Source organism: Dermacentor silvarum, chromosome 6 (assembly GCF_013339745.2).
Source record: "Dermacentor silvarum isolate Dsil-2018 chromosome 6, BIME_Dsil_1.4, whole genome shotgun sequence".
NCBI lineage: Eukaryota > Metazoa > Arthropoda > Arachnida > Ixodida > Ixodidae > Dermacentor > Dermacentor silvarum.
Window position 1 is genome coordinate 187,960,813 of NC_051159.1, and position 16,263 is coordinate 187,977,075.

The 16,263-nt window shown below is 51.0% G+C and overlaps 1 protein-coding gene across 5 annotated transcripts in view; it reads left to right on the forward strand.

Moving 5' to 3' along the window:
* Positions 1-12,226, forward strand: part of LOC119456546 (TBC1 domain family member 5-like) — a 103,698-nt gene extending 91,472 nt beyond the window's left edge. For all 5 annotated transcript variants that reach the window (XM_049669962.1, XM_049669965.1, XM_037718378.2 and 2 more), the window contains 2 exons: positions 9,824-10,000; positions 10,171-12,226. In XM_049669962.1, coding sequence (XP_049525919.1) covers positions 9,824-10,000; positions 10,171-10,485 — 492 coding nt within the window. In that variant the 3' untranslated portion in view covers positions 10,486-12,226. The remainder of the gene's footprint in view (positions 1-9,823; positions 10,001-10,170) is intronic.
* Positions 12,227-16,263: the final 4,037 nt, after the last annotated feature.

Below are 16,263 nucleotides of genomic sequence, written 5' to 3' on the forward strand. Positions count from 1 at the left end.
TCTGCGCAGAAGCGGCATTGCGGAGAGAATTGTGTAGGGGCTATGAGGTGGTTTCTGGTTGGGTGGGGGAATGTGTTAACCTGTAGAGCTCGGAGGAATCGCTCCTGCTCTCTAGGTAGTGACTTGTGTGGGGGTGCATATGTTCTGCGGGTTAGCTTGTAGTGTAGTGTGATGTCTTGGTATGAGACTAGAGGGTGCATGCGCTCGGGTTCAGATTCCTCAGCGTCGGCTCGGTGGGTCAAATCTCGAGCCACGTGGTTGGCGACCTCGTTGCCAGGAATGCCGTGATGAGCTGGCGCCCAGATGATTATGACTGATCTGGTTGGCGGCTTTTGATTTATTATCTTGAGCGTAGTGGCATGAATTCTGCCGCTAGCGAAGTTGCGGCACGCCTGTTGGGAGTCGGTAACTATGACTTCAACCTGTGTTTGGGAGAGCGCGAGGGCTATGGCCGCTTCCTCGGCTTGGAGGGGATTGTATCCGGTGAGCGAAATGCTGCTCCGATGTTCTTTGTTGATGATTACGGTGGCTGTTGTGGCTGCGCGTCTGGGGTAAAACCTCTCATCCGTGTAGGCTGTAGAGGGCAAAGTCCCGTATCACTTGTGTATGACCCGAGCCCGGGCCTCCCTTCGCTGTGCGTGGTGCACTGGGTGCATGTTGCGAGGTAGAGGAGGTACGGTGATGTTGCTCCGGATGGCATGGGGTAAGCTAACAGTCTGAGGCGGCGGATGGCTGAGAGGAGCAGATAGCCCCAGACGTAAGAGGATGGACCTCCCCGCTTCCGTAACCGCCAACCTTGTTCGCTGGCTAGATAAATGTGCCTCGATCAGCTCCTCGGCCGTGTTGTGCATGCCTAGTCGTAGTAGGCGTTCTGTGGACGTAGTGATCGGCAGGCCCATCGCCTGCTTATATGCCTTTCTGATCATTGTGTTGATTTTTGTGAATTCCGTTGCGTTCAGTAGTGCGTATGGAATAGCATAAGTTATTCGAGACACGACGAAGGCTTGGACAAGCCGAAGCGTGTCCGCCTCCCCCATGCCTCTTGTCTTGGTTGTTATTCGCCGGATCATGTGGGTAACTTGGGCTGTTGTATTCTTAAGCTTGTTAATTAATATTGTGTTGGTGGGATCCGACTGGAAAACCATTCCCAATATCTAGACGGAACGATGGTGTGTCCCTCCAGTTGTATGTTGATAGTGGGCGAGTCGGATGCATGCTTCTTTCGTGGTGAGACCAGGAGTAGCTCTGACTTTTGGGGGGCGCAGCTGAGGCCGCAAGACTTAGCATAGTCGCTCACCACGTCTGCCGCTTCCTGCAAGCGGCTCTCCATTGCCCCGATGAACCCCGTGGACGACCAGATGGTAATGTCGTCGGCATATAGGCCATGCCGGATCCATGGGGTGTTATCGAGGAGCGGCGGGAGGCCTATTAGGGCGATATTGAAAAGGAGAGGGGATAATACTGCGCCCTGTCGTGTGCCGCGCCCGCCCAGTAGAAAGGGGTCTGTGGCTTGGTCCCCGACCTTTAGGATGGCTTTTCTATCTGAGAGGAAATCTCTGATATAGGAATACGTCCTGGCCCCACAGCCCAGCGTGTTTAGCCTCTGTAAGATTGCTGTATGCTTGACGTTATCGAACGCCCCTTTAAGATCTAAGGCGAGGATAGCCGTGGGGGAGTTGCGTGTCGCTGGTACAATCACCTCCTCTTTCAGCTGAAGTAGGATGTCTTGAGTTGAGAGGTGTGGACGGAATCCTATCATCGTTGTTGGAAGTTTCCCCGAGTCCTCCAGGAATGGTTGTAGCCGGTTGAGAACGATGTGCTCTAGGAGCTTTCCTACACCTGAAGTGAGGGAGATTGGTCGTAGGTTCTCAATGGCTGGTGGCTTGCCTGGCTTCGGTATCAGACGAACCTCGGCCATTTTCCAGTCCTCGGGAAGGTTTCCTTCCCTCCATACTTCGTTAAGGTGAGCGGTAAGCTGTAGTAGCAAGGGGTTGTCAAGATTGACAAGTGCCTTATTGGTGATTTGGTCCATTCCCGGGGCTGTCTGGCGTCTCAAATCCATTATCGCCGCTGTTACTTCATGTAGATGAGTGTCCTCATCTAGCGTCCCTGATCAGAAGGGCGAAGGCGGTGAGCCGAGCGACGGGGCTGCGACGACCAGCGTGGCTGGCTTTTGGAACGACACTGCGCGTGCCGAGCTTGCGCTTCGAGCACGCGCTGCGCTTCTTTATTTTTTTCTTTCTTTGATAGCCGGCGCCAAGGCACCGGCTGAGAGCGCCGAACAAAGCGCTCCGCGCTGCGGCGTCGGTGGGCGCTACAAGCTCATTTGGGGTGCCGGTGTAGGGTGGCAGAGGCTCCGATGGCTGTGTGGGGAAGTACTGGGCTTTGAGAGTCAAAAGGAGGTCCGCCTCGTTTCCTGGAAATTGGTGGATTACTCGGGCCATATTGTGGTGGGATTCCGTTTTGCTGCTGGCCGGGTTGATTAAATACCTCAATAACTTCCACGTCTTGGAAGTACTCAGTCTTCCTCTCAAGCTGTCGCAGAGGGATAGCCAATTTTCGCGGCAGAGTGTATTAGTGTATTCCTCAGCCTCTTGTGTGAGTATTGCGATTTGCCTCTTGAGCTTGCGATTTAATCTTTGCCTTTTCCAATGCTTCAGCAGGCTACGCCGGGCTTCCCACATGTGGAGCAAGCGAGCGTCGATGCTTGGAGTGGTGGTGGACGTTTCAAGTATTTTAGTATGCGCCTTCACATCCTGGTGGAGCTGAGTGATCCAGTCCTTAATTGACTGAAGCTGTAGGCTTTGCTCGTTTGTAGCTCTTTCTTCTCTTATCTCCCGCAGCTTGGTCCAATCCGTGAGGCGAGCAGTGCCTATCCTGGCTTTGTATTCGAGGCCATGGAGAGTGGTGGCTAGCAGCGCGTGGTCGCTGCCTAGGTACTCCGCCAGATTGGTCCAGCAAGCTTGGGGGATATTTCTGGTGAGGGTTAAGTCGGGGTTCGTGTCTCTTGTAACACTTGTGCCGAGCCTCATGCTACTCCTTGGATCGTTGACGAGTGTGAGGTCCATGTCCTCAATAACTTTGTGAAGCAGGTTTCCCCTGGGGTTGGTGTACGTATAACTCCAGAGGGGGTGGGCTGCATTGAAATCGCCCACTATTAGAAGCGGATGGTTGCCTGCTGCGTGCGTGGCTTGCTCCAAAACCTGTTTGAGGACCGATGGCGTGCTTTTCGGCCGACAGTAGGCGTTTAGAACGAACATGGGACCCTTCTTCTTTGTTGCCTGCGGGATAATTTCGAGCAGAATGGCAAGCGGTTCGGATTGTTGGAGATGGTGTTGAACGGCCACTAGCTTCTTACTGACCAGGGTGTGAAGGCTGTCACCCATATCGGTGCCATACGTGACGTATCCGGGTAGGCGGACGTGTGTGTTCGTCTCTTGCAGTGCGATGATTTCAGGTGGTCTTGTTGATGTGGCGATGTATTGTATCAGCGATCCATGCTTGTTCTTGTAGCCCCGGCAATTCCACTTCCACACCGTGGTTTCGCCGGGGGAGCCCCCGGGCTTACTGCATATATGTTGAGGAGGAGCCATCTTGGTTATTAAGGGGTGGTGATGCACGCACCAGGTGGGGTTCTGGTGATCCTAGAGAATCTGGCAAATCTGGTAGGGGCTGATGAGCTGCTTTCTTGGGGCGCCAGCTTTGATGAGCTTCCAGTGCTAGTATGCGTTCCTCTAGTCTCATGATGCGTTCCGCCATCTCAGTGTTAGAGTGTTGTTGTTGAGTTGCGAATTGTTGTTGTTGTGCAGCTGACTGTTGTATAGCTGTGAGTTGTTGCATAGTAGCTTGCAGGGATGTCTGAAGGCTCTGAATGGCCTTTGCTACTATCTCCTCTACCTTCTGAGGAGTGGCATATTGGACGGGAATGACTCCCTGTGGTGTAGTGGGCTGGGCGGTTGCTCGTTGCGGTGTTGGATTTGAAGTGACTGTGTGCGCTGGTTGCTCTTCCCGTTTCCGCTTCTCCGGGGGTGGGGTTGAAGTGCTTTGCGTAGGGGTAGTACTATTTCTTCCTAACAATTCATCTTTAAGTGCTACGAACTCTGCGTGTACTTTACTGATTTCTGCTTTGAGTGTTGCGTTCTCTTCAGTGAGACGCCTAATGTGGGGGTGTGCCTGTGCCAGCTCTGTGTCAACACGGGGGGGGGGGGGGACGAGCTTTGGGAGAAACAACCTGTGCCCAGCTCACCTGCTGCGTGACCTGCGCTGCTCCCTTGCTTCCCCTCCTGCCACTTGCGGAACGTTCACGGCTCGAGGTCCTGCCATGGGATGGCATCCGTCGTCGCGATGAGGTCCTGCGCCTAGAACCGGAACCGGAACGCGGCCTGGAACTGCTCCTCTGCAGGACAGCTCCGCGTCGTTTCGGGGATCGCGACTTGCGGAAAGCTGAACGCTCGCCACGTGGTCTCGGAGACGAGGAGCCTGCTCTCAGGGCCTGCTGCCGACGGTTGACGGGTGGCAGGAATCTGTTGGGGCAGGTTTTGGCTGCCGTCGGGTGGTTCCCGCCGCACAGAGAGCACCGAGGGTTGCACTCGTGCTGCTCTGTTGCTAGCGAAGTGCCGCACTCCCTGCACTTGGGTGTGGCGGGGGGACGCGGGCAGACGTCCTCTCTGTGGCCTGTCTCGTTGCAGGTTCGGCAATGTGGCACGGTCCTCTTGTAGAGGTAGCACCGCAGAAGAAGGCCGGAAAATTCGATGTAATATGGTACTGTTTTCCCCAGGAATGTGATCACCATGGTTGTGTTTCCTAGTCTTCTACATGTCAGCGCCTCGTATCCGGGAGATTCAATGCGTTTAAGTAGCATTTCTGGCGTGGTGTCGTGATCGATGTTGTATATCACCCCTTTGCACAAGTTATCGGGGGATATTCCGTATGATACAATATCATATGTTGTTGCACCAATTGTAATATTCTGCATCTTGCTTAGAGCTGAGGCCGTAGCTTCTGAGGCAGTGCTCAGCACAAGGATGTTTTGGTCTTCGTCGATGCGTATTTTGAATCCGGTGGAGCCGGTTTCTGGTATCCAGAAACAGTGCTGAACATTGTGCTGCACTCTAGGGCAAGAAGTAAACTTCAACAAAGTTTATTTATCCCTCAAGAGAGGGCGCATCATGTATACAAAGAATGCGCATGAATTGCAGTGAGAAAAAACGCAAAATTTAAGCCCCGAACACCCTTGTCGGGCGGTGCCCGACATGGGACTGCTACGGCCGTGTTGCATTGTCGGGCAGGACCGCAAAGGGTTAAGTGCATCAAATCCACCGGCTCAGACAATGGCGCAGAGAGAGAAGGGAAGGCGGGGGGGGGGGGGAATCATTTCATGCACGCACACACACACAGCCATGCGGCCGGCTCAGCCAGCTAAAACATATAGCCTTCGAGATTTGCTTCTACCCGATCAGAGCCACCTCTGGAGCGTGCATTAGGGTGCCACTTATAGCCCAAACAAAGCCAAGTCGCAGATTTTCAGTAGTCCAAATATAGCCACATAGCCAACTCGTCCAAGTCGACGCCAAAAATTTTTTCCCGTAGCCCAATTTGGCTATATATAGCCAAACCTGGCAACACTGCCGCCATCCACTAACCCTTGGTGCACCCACGACAACAGGCTTATTTGCTACTTCTGTTGTCTACCTGGCCATGTCGCACGTTTCTGTCATCGTCGTGACTTCCGTACTAGTGCGGGCGAAGTAAATCAAGGCTACTTTCCTTCTGAGCCACCACACCCGATCTCCTCCCACTCAACCATGGACAGCTCACCGAATCGACGTGACTACAGCCCACGTCGGTCGCTCTCACCGCGTCGCCGTTCCCTTTCCTCTATGGTTCGTCGACCCCCAGCCGTCCAAACGGAAAACTAGCCATCACAGTTCCGGAGGCAAGAACTGCGCTCGTGCCGACAACTTCAAGGCATCAATTTCTACCTGCGAACGAAATAACCGTGAATATTGAAGGTGTTTCTGTGCAAGCACTTGTCGATACTGGAGCCGCTGTGTCTGTTCTTAGTGGAGAACTGTGCCGCAAGTTAAAAACGATAACGATCCGCTTTCCGACGTCTCCCTGCATACTGCAACCTGTGCACCACATTCAACCTTCAGTGGCATGCACAGCTCGCCTTGTCATTCAGGACATTTTGTATGTAGTCGAATTTGTCGTTTTTTCACCGTGTTCACACAACGTTATTTTGGGTTGGGACTTTCTTGCTACTAACCATGCCGTTGTTGACTGTGCCCGTGCTGAACTTGAGTTGTCACCGACATGTGACGCCGCATCTGACAAGCCGCCTTCTCGAGTGGCCGTTGCCGCGGACACTGACATACCTCCTTTGTCTTGTGTTCTTGTGCCACTTTCTTGCGGCTATGCTCCCTCTTCCACCGCCCTGTTTGTGCCCTCCGAAGCCTTCACCTCTCGTAAGGACTTGCCCCTCCCTTTTGCAGTTCTCACAGTCGAAAACTCTTGCAGCGCCATTTATGTCACGAATCAGTCCTATTCCCCAGCCACTTTATTCTGTGGTGAATGTATAGGTCGGCTTGACGATATTGATTCCGTCTACTCTACTCAACTGCCTGACGACACGATAAGTCTTCTCATCGAGAGCATTACTCCTGTTGCCACCGCCGATTCGTCCTCCTTAGAAGCCTTCCTTCCGTCAATTGATTTCGAACTCCCACCTGCCCAGCGTACCCAACTCTTGGAACTGCTCGACAGCTTTCGGATGTCGTTCGATCATACGCAATCTTTCTTGGGCCGCACATCCGCCATAGTTCACCACATTGACACCGGACCGGCACCCATGCACCGCTACGCCAGCCTCCCTACCGAGTTTTTCACGCTGAACGCCGTGTCATTGACGAACAGGTCAACAACATGCTTCATCGTGGCATAATAGAACCCTCACACAGCCCTTGGGCCTCCCCAGTTGTGTTGGTGAAGAAAAAGGACAGTAGCATCAGATTTTACATTGATTATAGGCGCCTTAACAAGATAACACGAAAAGATGTTTATCTGCTGCCCAGAATCGACGATGCTCTTGACTGCTTGCAAGGAGCTGAGTTCTTTTGCCTCTTTGGACCTTCGATCTGGGTATTGGCAGGTCCCTATGAATGGCACTGACCGTCCGAACACTGCGTTTGTAACCCCAAACGGGTTATATGAGTTAACGTGATGCTATTCGGCGTTTGTAATGCGCCTGCCACCTTCGAACGCCTTGTGGACAACATTCTTAAAGGCCTCAAATGACACACGTCTTTGCTACCTGGACGACGTCATAGTCTTTTCGAAGGACTTTGATTCCCATCTGAACCGCCTCGCAGGCGTCCTGACTTGGCTTTCAGACGCTGGAGCTGCAGCTTAACCCAAAGGAGTACCACTTTGCCACCCGCCGGCTTACCATCTTAGGCCACATTGTCAGCAAGGACGGTGTCCTTCCCAACCCTGCAAAGCTTCGCGCCGTCGCCGAGTTCCCCAGGCTGTCTACGCTGAAGGAACTCCGTAGCTTTATAGGCCTGTGTTCGTACTTTCGCCGATCCCTGCGTAATTTCGCGTCCATACTCGCCCTCTTAACGCAGCTGATTGCCAACAGCCAAGGCATCTCGGCATGGTCTACAGTTTGCAAAGACACGTTCGCCATCTTACGCCATTTTTTGATATCCCCACCTATTCTACGCTACTTTGACCCAGACGCTCCAACAGAAATCCACACGGACGCTAATGGAGTAGGCCTCGGTGCTATTCTTGCCTAGCGTAAGTCTGGTTTCGAAGAGCACGTCATCTCTTACTGCCAGCCGCACTCTCACCAAAGCAGAAACGAACTATTCGGTCACCGAAAAAGAATGTCTTGCAATCGTTTGGGCAATCACCAAATTTCGACCTTACATATATGGCCATCCATTTGGCGTAGTGACTGATCACCACGCCCTGTGCTGGTTGTCATCATTAAAAGACCCATCTAGTCGCCTAGCTCGTTGGGCGATTTGGCTACAGGACTATGACATCCGTGTTATCTGCTGGTCAGGCTGTAAGCATTCGGTTGCTGACGCTCTTTCACGCTCACCACTGCCCGATGAGTATGGTGCTGTGTCTGTCTCAAGCTACGATTCTTCTTCTCTTACATTCGCCGACATGCCATCTGAGCAACGCCGGTATCCTTGGATAGCCTCTCTTCTGGAGTATTTATCGCAGCCGTCACCCTGCACCACCTGACCGCTTCGGCGCACTGCTCGCCACTTTGCCATCCACGAAGGGCTCCTGTATCACCGCAACTACTTATCTGATGGCCGTAAATGGTTACTTGTGATTACTCGCCATCTACGTTCCGACATCTGTGCCTCTTTTCATGTCAATCTGCAATGCGCCCACGCCGGTGTACTAAAGACGTATGCACGCCTACGGCTTCGATACTACTGGCGCAGAATGTAGAGCTTCGTGCGGCAGTATGTCCACTAGTGCTCCAAGTGTCAACGCCGCAAGAGCCCACCTAACCAGATAACAGGGCCGCTTCAACCATTGCCTTGTCCCTCCCGGCCTTTCGACCGTATCGGCATTGACTTGTACGGCCCTCTACCGTACACTCCAGATGGCAGCCGCTGGGTTATCGTCACCGTGGGCCACCTCATGCGCTACGCCGAAACTTCAGTTCTTCCGGTGGCCACAGCACGTGAAGTCGGCTTGTTCATCCTTCGCAACCTTATTCTTCGACACGGTGCGCCTCGCAAGCTACTGAGTGGCCGTGGTGGTTCATTCCTCTCCGAGGCTGTAGAAGCCCTGCTCCGCGAATGCAACGTTTGAATGCAAAGAAAAATGATTGTGGCCTTAGGCACGTGTCCCCTTTAGCATATTGTGACACAGGCATAGTCTATCACATTCCACTCAAGTGCGGTAAAGCTTAAATTGGACAGAGCGGCAGGTGCCTCAATATTAGACTAAACGAACATCAGCATCCTCTTAACAATCCCAATGCTTCTCATCTAGCCTTGCATTGTTTTACGTGCAGTTGTAAGGCCATTGTTTGAAGGCACAAAAGTCCTTTCTAGACACAAATGCCAAACTACACGCGAAATAATTGAGGCATTTCACATAAAAAGATTAGGAGAAACTTGTGTTAGCCAAGCATCATTATCATTGTCAGAAGGTGAATTTCAATATTTGCTCAGCATGTGCGTCAGTGCGAAGTAGTGTTTTTTCTTGTTTAAATTTTAGCGAATTCACTATTTTCTGATTTGTTTTTTCTGGTAACTGTTATCCTTTCGACCATGTGATGTTTTTCTTTGCTACGGTTTTTTTCAATCACTTTTATATGTTTGTTCTTTCCAATAAAGATTTAGTTGTGAGTTAGCGCTCGTCCTGTCTTCTTCCGCCACCGTCCGTGTCTTCTTCGCGCTTATACCAAGAATATTAATATTTCCAATTGGGCTGGTGCAATGCGTATGTTACATTAACAAATGTTCTTGACGCAATGAGAGGCATCAATTTCTTTTGGTGCATAGGTAAATAAGAGAATGTCCCCCAGTGAAGTTTGATGACGCAACCTTTGGATTCAGTATATAAATGTCAAGGGTTTCTGAATTTTGAATGTATCATTTGCAGTGTCATTCTTGAGAAAACCATCTTGGCAGTCTTGTACCAATATTAAAAGAACTCTTAATAGAGTATTGCAGATATAGATATTGCACTACTATATGACTGCACCTCTGATCTGGCCATTCCTATTTTCTGTTGCCCCATCACTGTACACACGACCTTACTGCATTCGTCCCTGAACTTGCAGAAAACGCCAACCGAGGAAGTCCAGCAATTGCGCAAGCAGGTTTGCGACATGCAGCAGGTGATAGATTCGTGCTGTCGCCAGATGAGTGCTCACCTGGTGCTGCTTCAGGAGTCGGTGCTGTCACAACAACTGCAGAGAGAAGATGAAGTCATGCTGGCCATTGCTCGTCTCAAAAGGGTGGGAAATACGTTTGTGACTCTTCATGTGGTCACGGCATTGTCCATGAAATGCCACTCTTTTCAATTCAGCAGCTGGTCACGCACACCAGCTGCCGAGTGGGAACGCAGTGGCAGCAGATGGACAGGGTACTGCATGCTAGGCTTTGACCTGCACTGCTTTCCTTCCAGGTGCGGGACACCCTCAAAGGTGCGGTCGAGTGCATTGATGCAGGACAGGAGGACGATGATGCTCAGGGGGAATATGTGACTGAAGGTTGGACTTTGTTGTCGAGCGATGAACAGCTGGAACAGCAGCAGCCCAGCCTACTGGACACCGATGGGGACTCGCTCATCTCTTGGGACAGCCAGGAGAAAGCGAGGGATGGTGACGGCCATCATCATCATGCCCTGGAGGCCAAAAGGAAGCTCTTCAAGGCCCTTGTGCACAATCAGAAGCCTGCAGCCGCAGTCAGGGATGGGATGGCAGCCTCATCATTGAGCTGATTTTGTCTTGAGTGGTCTGTACCAGAGAGTGCACCATTGTGGACTTGTACATGAAGTGGAATGAAGACAGAAAGCAGCATAGAACTTGCAGCCGTGATGATTTGATCTGTGGCTTTTGCCTTGATAGGTTGGGGGATGTGCTTCTCTCAGCGCTTCTGTTGTGTTCAGAGTTGTGATGAATGGCCGAGAACTGTAAGTGCACAGTGGATGAGAAAGGTCGGCTGACATCTTCATAAATGGATGTATCCTTTTCAAGGCAACCTTTTCATCCTTGGCTTATCTTGGGGTTAATATGGTGATAGCAGTGTGGCATTGCTTGGATGGTAGCAATCTGTGAAAGAAAAACGCTGTAATACCGGGAAAGATGTACACCAGCTCTCCGTTTTCTTTATTTTCATTTTTATTTTTTCTTGCAGCTTCTGTTGCATAAAGCAAATGTCGTATGTTATCATCACATCAGGCCCATTGAACTAGCGCATAACATCTAAAGCATGCCTTGACAAAGAGAGGTTCATCCTGTGTGAATGCTGACTGACCCTTCTGGAGCACTTCATTTGGTTCAACCTTGCTCCCACTGTGCACTTGGTTGTGATTATTGAAGTTGCAATCTGGACATTGTTTTTAATCCTTTATGTATAGAGAGTGTAGGTGGAGTGTATGCATAAGAAGGCATGTACACCAATTCAGGATTGTCTGACCTAACTGTGCCTGTTAAGTGTAACACTTCTACTTGCTGGATGTGACTGAGCAGACAAGTGGTGCTGCAGCAGAGAAGAGCTGTCATAATTTAGTTGTGTCAATAGTACCTACGCCGTGGATAGGTGGCTGGGAACATAGTAGCAAGCAAATTCTCAGTGGAGGCAGAGAGTGACTGATGGTGTGTACATGGGATATCCTGCTCTTGCTGAGCTCAGTCCTCGTTGAGATCTGTAGTTTGGACTGGTGAATCAGTGTCTTGCAACAAAACACACTGAAGGAGAGGATAAGGACGAAAAGCTGTTTCAGTACATTGCTTCTCCCAACTTTCATAGCTGTAAGATAACCTGGGTATCTGTTTTATGACTACTTGCTAGTTGCTAAAACTCATACTCTGTGGACAAATGTGAAAGGGAACTCTAAATTTGTGTTCAAATAACAATTTCAGCTGTCATCTAAGTTCGCTTTCTGCTGCCTACAACATAGTTCTTATGATAAAAAGTATGCCTGATGGCATTTTTCTGATTCAGTGCAAGAATGAGAAAAACTATAGGCATATGTAAATATGGTGTTCCCTTTCATATCATTTTAAAAAGTTTATTTAATAATCTGAGGCACAACTGTGACATTTTACAACTTTACCTTCAGCATTGCCCAGTCAGTTTTTGTTATGTGGAGTTGTGCCAAGAAAACTAAGACAATTGTGTGTGCTCCTGTTATTTTCCTCATATTAATGAGTGTAGTTGACGACGAGGAGCTCTTATTATTTTTTTCTGGTTTGTTTTGATGAGTAGTTATCAACTCACATTAGCCTTCTGTTCATGCAAGAGAATACTCTAAGCTATTCCACTTGCTCGTACTTTGAGCGGCACATAGCAAGCAGTTTATGCAAGGTCCGCTTTATGCTAGCTATTCCTGCAATGGTAGTTGATCTTCACATGTAGTTATATCAGAGAGTCAACAAATTTATGGCATTGAGTGCTAATTAATGAATTTGTCGGATGATGTAGAATACAACTTTGAATAATAAAGAAATGTCCCTTCAGCCCATTGGGTTTGCTACCTACTTGTAGTGTATGTATATCTAAGAATTATTGCATCCATACCACTGCCTACAAAAGCCTGTGATAACAGGAGCCACAAAAGAATGCTGAATCTTCTCCCTGTCTTGAGGTGCAACCAGAATTTATTCTCTGCGCTTCGCTTTGTGGCCACCACAATGCAGGCAAATGCCTATATAGGTTGTGTGAAAACAGCTTTGCAGCTGCTGTCTCCTGTAGCTTCTGTTGATGGCATTGCAGCCTTCGTCAAAAGTTATGAAGCCACAATATATGTAACCAGACCAGTCATCATGCTAAGTATTGAAAATTCTGCAAAACTTCCTTTGCTGCTAAGCCGAAGAGATTAATAGGAACTCTGCTCTTTACTCTCCCGAGCTGTAGAACATGAGAACTAATAGAACATGAGCACTATAGAAGTCTAGCATCACGTACTATGTGGCTTAAAGGGCCCCCAAACCACCCAGAGGTCGAAATTTCGGTGTGGTGTTGTAGTTGTGCACAAGTCTACAATGAACACGTAGTCGCGAGAATTTTTCAAAAAAGCGGAGTTACACGCGTTTGATGATGGAAACACGGCCCTCGCTCGTTTCGCTCTTTCCTTCGCTACTCTCCTCGCCGGGTGCTCCTCCAAATGCCACGTGGCATATGCCATCGCCAACGCGCTTCTCAAAACTGCTCAAAACACTGTCCACTTCCGGTTAAGGCGCACGTCCAGGCTAGTGGCAAATACACCGACGGCGAACCGACCCCCAGTGCCGTAGAACGTCTGCCGCGCGAGAGGTGTCCAAAGTAGATGGCAGTTCGGCCGGCCCACCGCACGACCCACGAGCCAATCGACGACCATGAAGCCGCGCCTCCACCACCGGCGATGCAAACATCGACTGCAGCTTCTGTTCCAAGGAAAATAATTTCCCCTAGATAAAGTGATGTGTAAATTGTACATTTGATGAAAAAAAAAATGTCACAGTTTCGCCCTAAGGGCGAAGCAATGAATGCGATAGCAACACAGCAATGTCATACGAAGTAAGGTGAGCGGCTTTGGTAGCAATATGAATTGTAGTAAACATGAGCTGATTAAGTAAGCAGGTGTGCTGCGGCGTAAGTAGACCGACATGAAGAGAGACTCGATGACCACGAGAAGGCGCGTGTGAAACGGTTGTGTTGATGAGAAGCGCTTCCCGTGGGCAGCGCGTGCGAAGGGACACACCTGTAGCGCTGCACTGCCGATCCGGGCAGCATTGCATGTGTAGCGTGCGTTGGAAAATGTGGTCCGACTATTACTAAATGAATGAACAAGCGTGGTGTGAGCGCGTACAAACAAACATAAATAGATCACACAGAATGACTGCAGACAACGACTGTCAAAACACTGGCAGCAAGCATACGCCGCAGCGGGCGAAGCTACGTGCGGTCTATCGCTTAAACGGAAACTGAGCGGCGAATGCACGGCGCATAAAGGTCAGAGCCGTGTGGAGATAAGAGACGGTGCGGACGAGCGACGAGCGCGGTTGTTGGCAGAGTAAAAGTGCGCCACCCCCACCCCCCCAACCCCGCCCCCCGCTCCCTCCGGCGCTGGCTTCCTGCTTCCTTGCTTGCGCGTGGGAGATGAGTGCGTTCGCTCTCCGTGATAGCGCGCGTCCCCGCACGCTTCCGCTCGGGCATACGGCGCGCGGCGAAGATTTTATCTATAGGGAACCTCACGGCGACGCGACGCCGACGGCAGAAATCCGGTTGAAGTGTCCATATAATTGCTATCGCAATAAAACGATATCCACTGTCAAACGTGAAACATGAACGAGAGCTCCGATACTTGTCGAGCTCAGCTGCAGTGCACGGCTACCGACGGCAGACGACCGGCTCATCTGTGCCCGCATCGCAGCCGACAGCGCCGCTAATATCAGCGTATTTTCTTTTTTGTGTACAATTATTGCGAAGAGCGACAACTTGGCAAGAAAATATTGCGGCTTGCGAGCGTCAGCGGTTCGGAAAGTTAGCGTTAGCTTTGAAGTGAGCCGGAGAAGGCCTAGCAACAATATCGGCGCTGTCGAGCCATCGGCGGCGGTGAGGCTGCCGCACAAACGGGTCCCGGTCTCATCCTCTCTACGGCAAGGAAATCTCGCCCGTCGAACGGCACATGTCCTCCGAGATGGCGGCGCGCACGCGTTTCTCTCCGGCCGTCCCAAACGCCGCGCTGCCCAGCAAAAATACGAACATCGCGTCGCGCGCCCAGCTACCGCGAGATGGCGCACTCACTTGGGATTCCGGCGGCAGCGGAGACCAAGGCAGAAAGCAGAGCGCGCGGGATTACAGCGTGCGCATGTTTTTATTGCGATAGCAATTATATGGACACTTCAACCGGATTTCTGCCGTCGCCGTGAGGTTCCGTATAGATAAAATCTTCGCCGCGCGCCGTATGCCCCAGCGGAAGCGTGCGGGGACGCGCGCTATCACGGAGAGCGAACGCACTCAATCTCCCACGCGCAAGCAAGGAAGCGGAAAGCCAGCGCCGGAGGGAGCAGGGGGGGGGGGGGGGGGGCAGCACTTCTCTGCCAACAACCTCGCTCGTCGCTCGTCCGCACAGTCTCTTATCTCTCCCACGCGCAAGCAAGGAAGCGGGAAGCCAGCGCCGGAGGGAGCGGGGGGGGGGGGGGGGCGCACTTCTACGCTGCCAACAACCGCGCTCGTCGTTCGTTCGACCGCACCGTCTCTTATCTCCACACGGCTCTGACCTTTATGCGCCGTGCATTCGCCGCTCAGTTTCCGTTGAAGCGATAGACCGCACGTACCTTCGCCCGCTGCGCGGCGTATGCGCTCGCTGCCAGCGTTTTGACAGTCGTTGGCTGCAGTCATTCAGTGTGATCTATTCATGCTTGTTTGTGCGCGCTCACACCACGCTTGTTCATTCAGTTAGTAATAGTCGGGCCACATTTTCCAACGCACGCTACACATGCACTGCTGCCCAGATCGGCAGTGCAGCACTACAGGTGTGTCCCTTCGCACGCGCTGCCCACGGTAAGCGCTTCTCATCAACACCACCGTTTCACACGCGCCTTCTCGTGGTCATCGAGTCTCTCTTCATGTCGGTCTACTTACGCCGCAGCACACCTGCTTACTTAATCAGCTCATGTTTACTACAATTCATATTGCTACCAAGGCCGCTCACCTTACTTCGTATGACATTGCTGTGTTGCTATCGCATTCATTGCTTCGCCCTTAGGGCGAAACTGTGACATTTTTTTAAAGACGATAGTCTTTCTTGGGGAACGTAAGCGCTGAAAATTTGGTCTGTCTGTCTGTCTGTCTGTCTGTCTGTCACCCGATTCAGCCACCCGGCCAAAGTTGAACCACTTGCTTACCGCCCACACTACTTAAACTGGTACGGCTGTTCATACTTGTGAACGTTATCGATCACAAAGTAAATATTACGCATATCTGAGGCGCAACATCACTAGGTAAGTATTAGGATGTGTGTTCCTTTAATAGAAAATACATAGATACGTAACTCTAAAGACCCTAGTTTCTTAAGCTGCGCCAGGGGCGGATCCAGGTTTTTTCTGAGGGGGGGGGGGGGGGTCAGCTTCTGTCACTGATGATGATGATGATAGTAGCCTTTCTTATTTACAGAAATTTACCGTTTTTGCTCACGATAAACCCGCGATTTATACGGCTAGAGCAACACCTGTAGCCCTGCGTGGTGGCTCAGTCAGCTCAGGCGTTGAGCACGCGATCGCGGGATCAAATCCCGGCCGCGGCTGCCGCATTTCGATGGAGGCGAAATGCAAAAACGCCCGTGTTCTTGCGTTGTAGTGCAGGTTAAAGAACCCCAGGTGGTCAAAATTAATCCGGAGCCTTCCACTACGGCGTGCCTCAAAATCAGAATTGGTTTTGGCACGTAAAACCCCAGAAAGAGGAAGAACACCTGTAGCGAAGCCAGGTATCGGTTTCTCCGAACTTATAGGAAAAGGACGTTACCCAATACAACCATGTGCTTGGCGGCTGCGCCTGATGATACAAGGTGTTC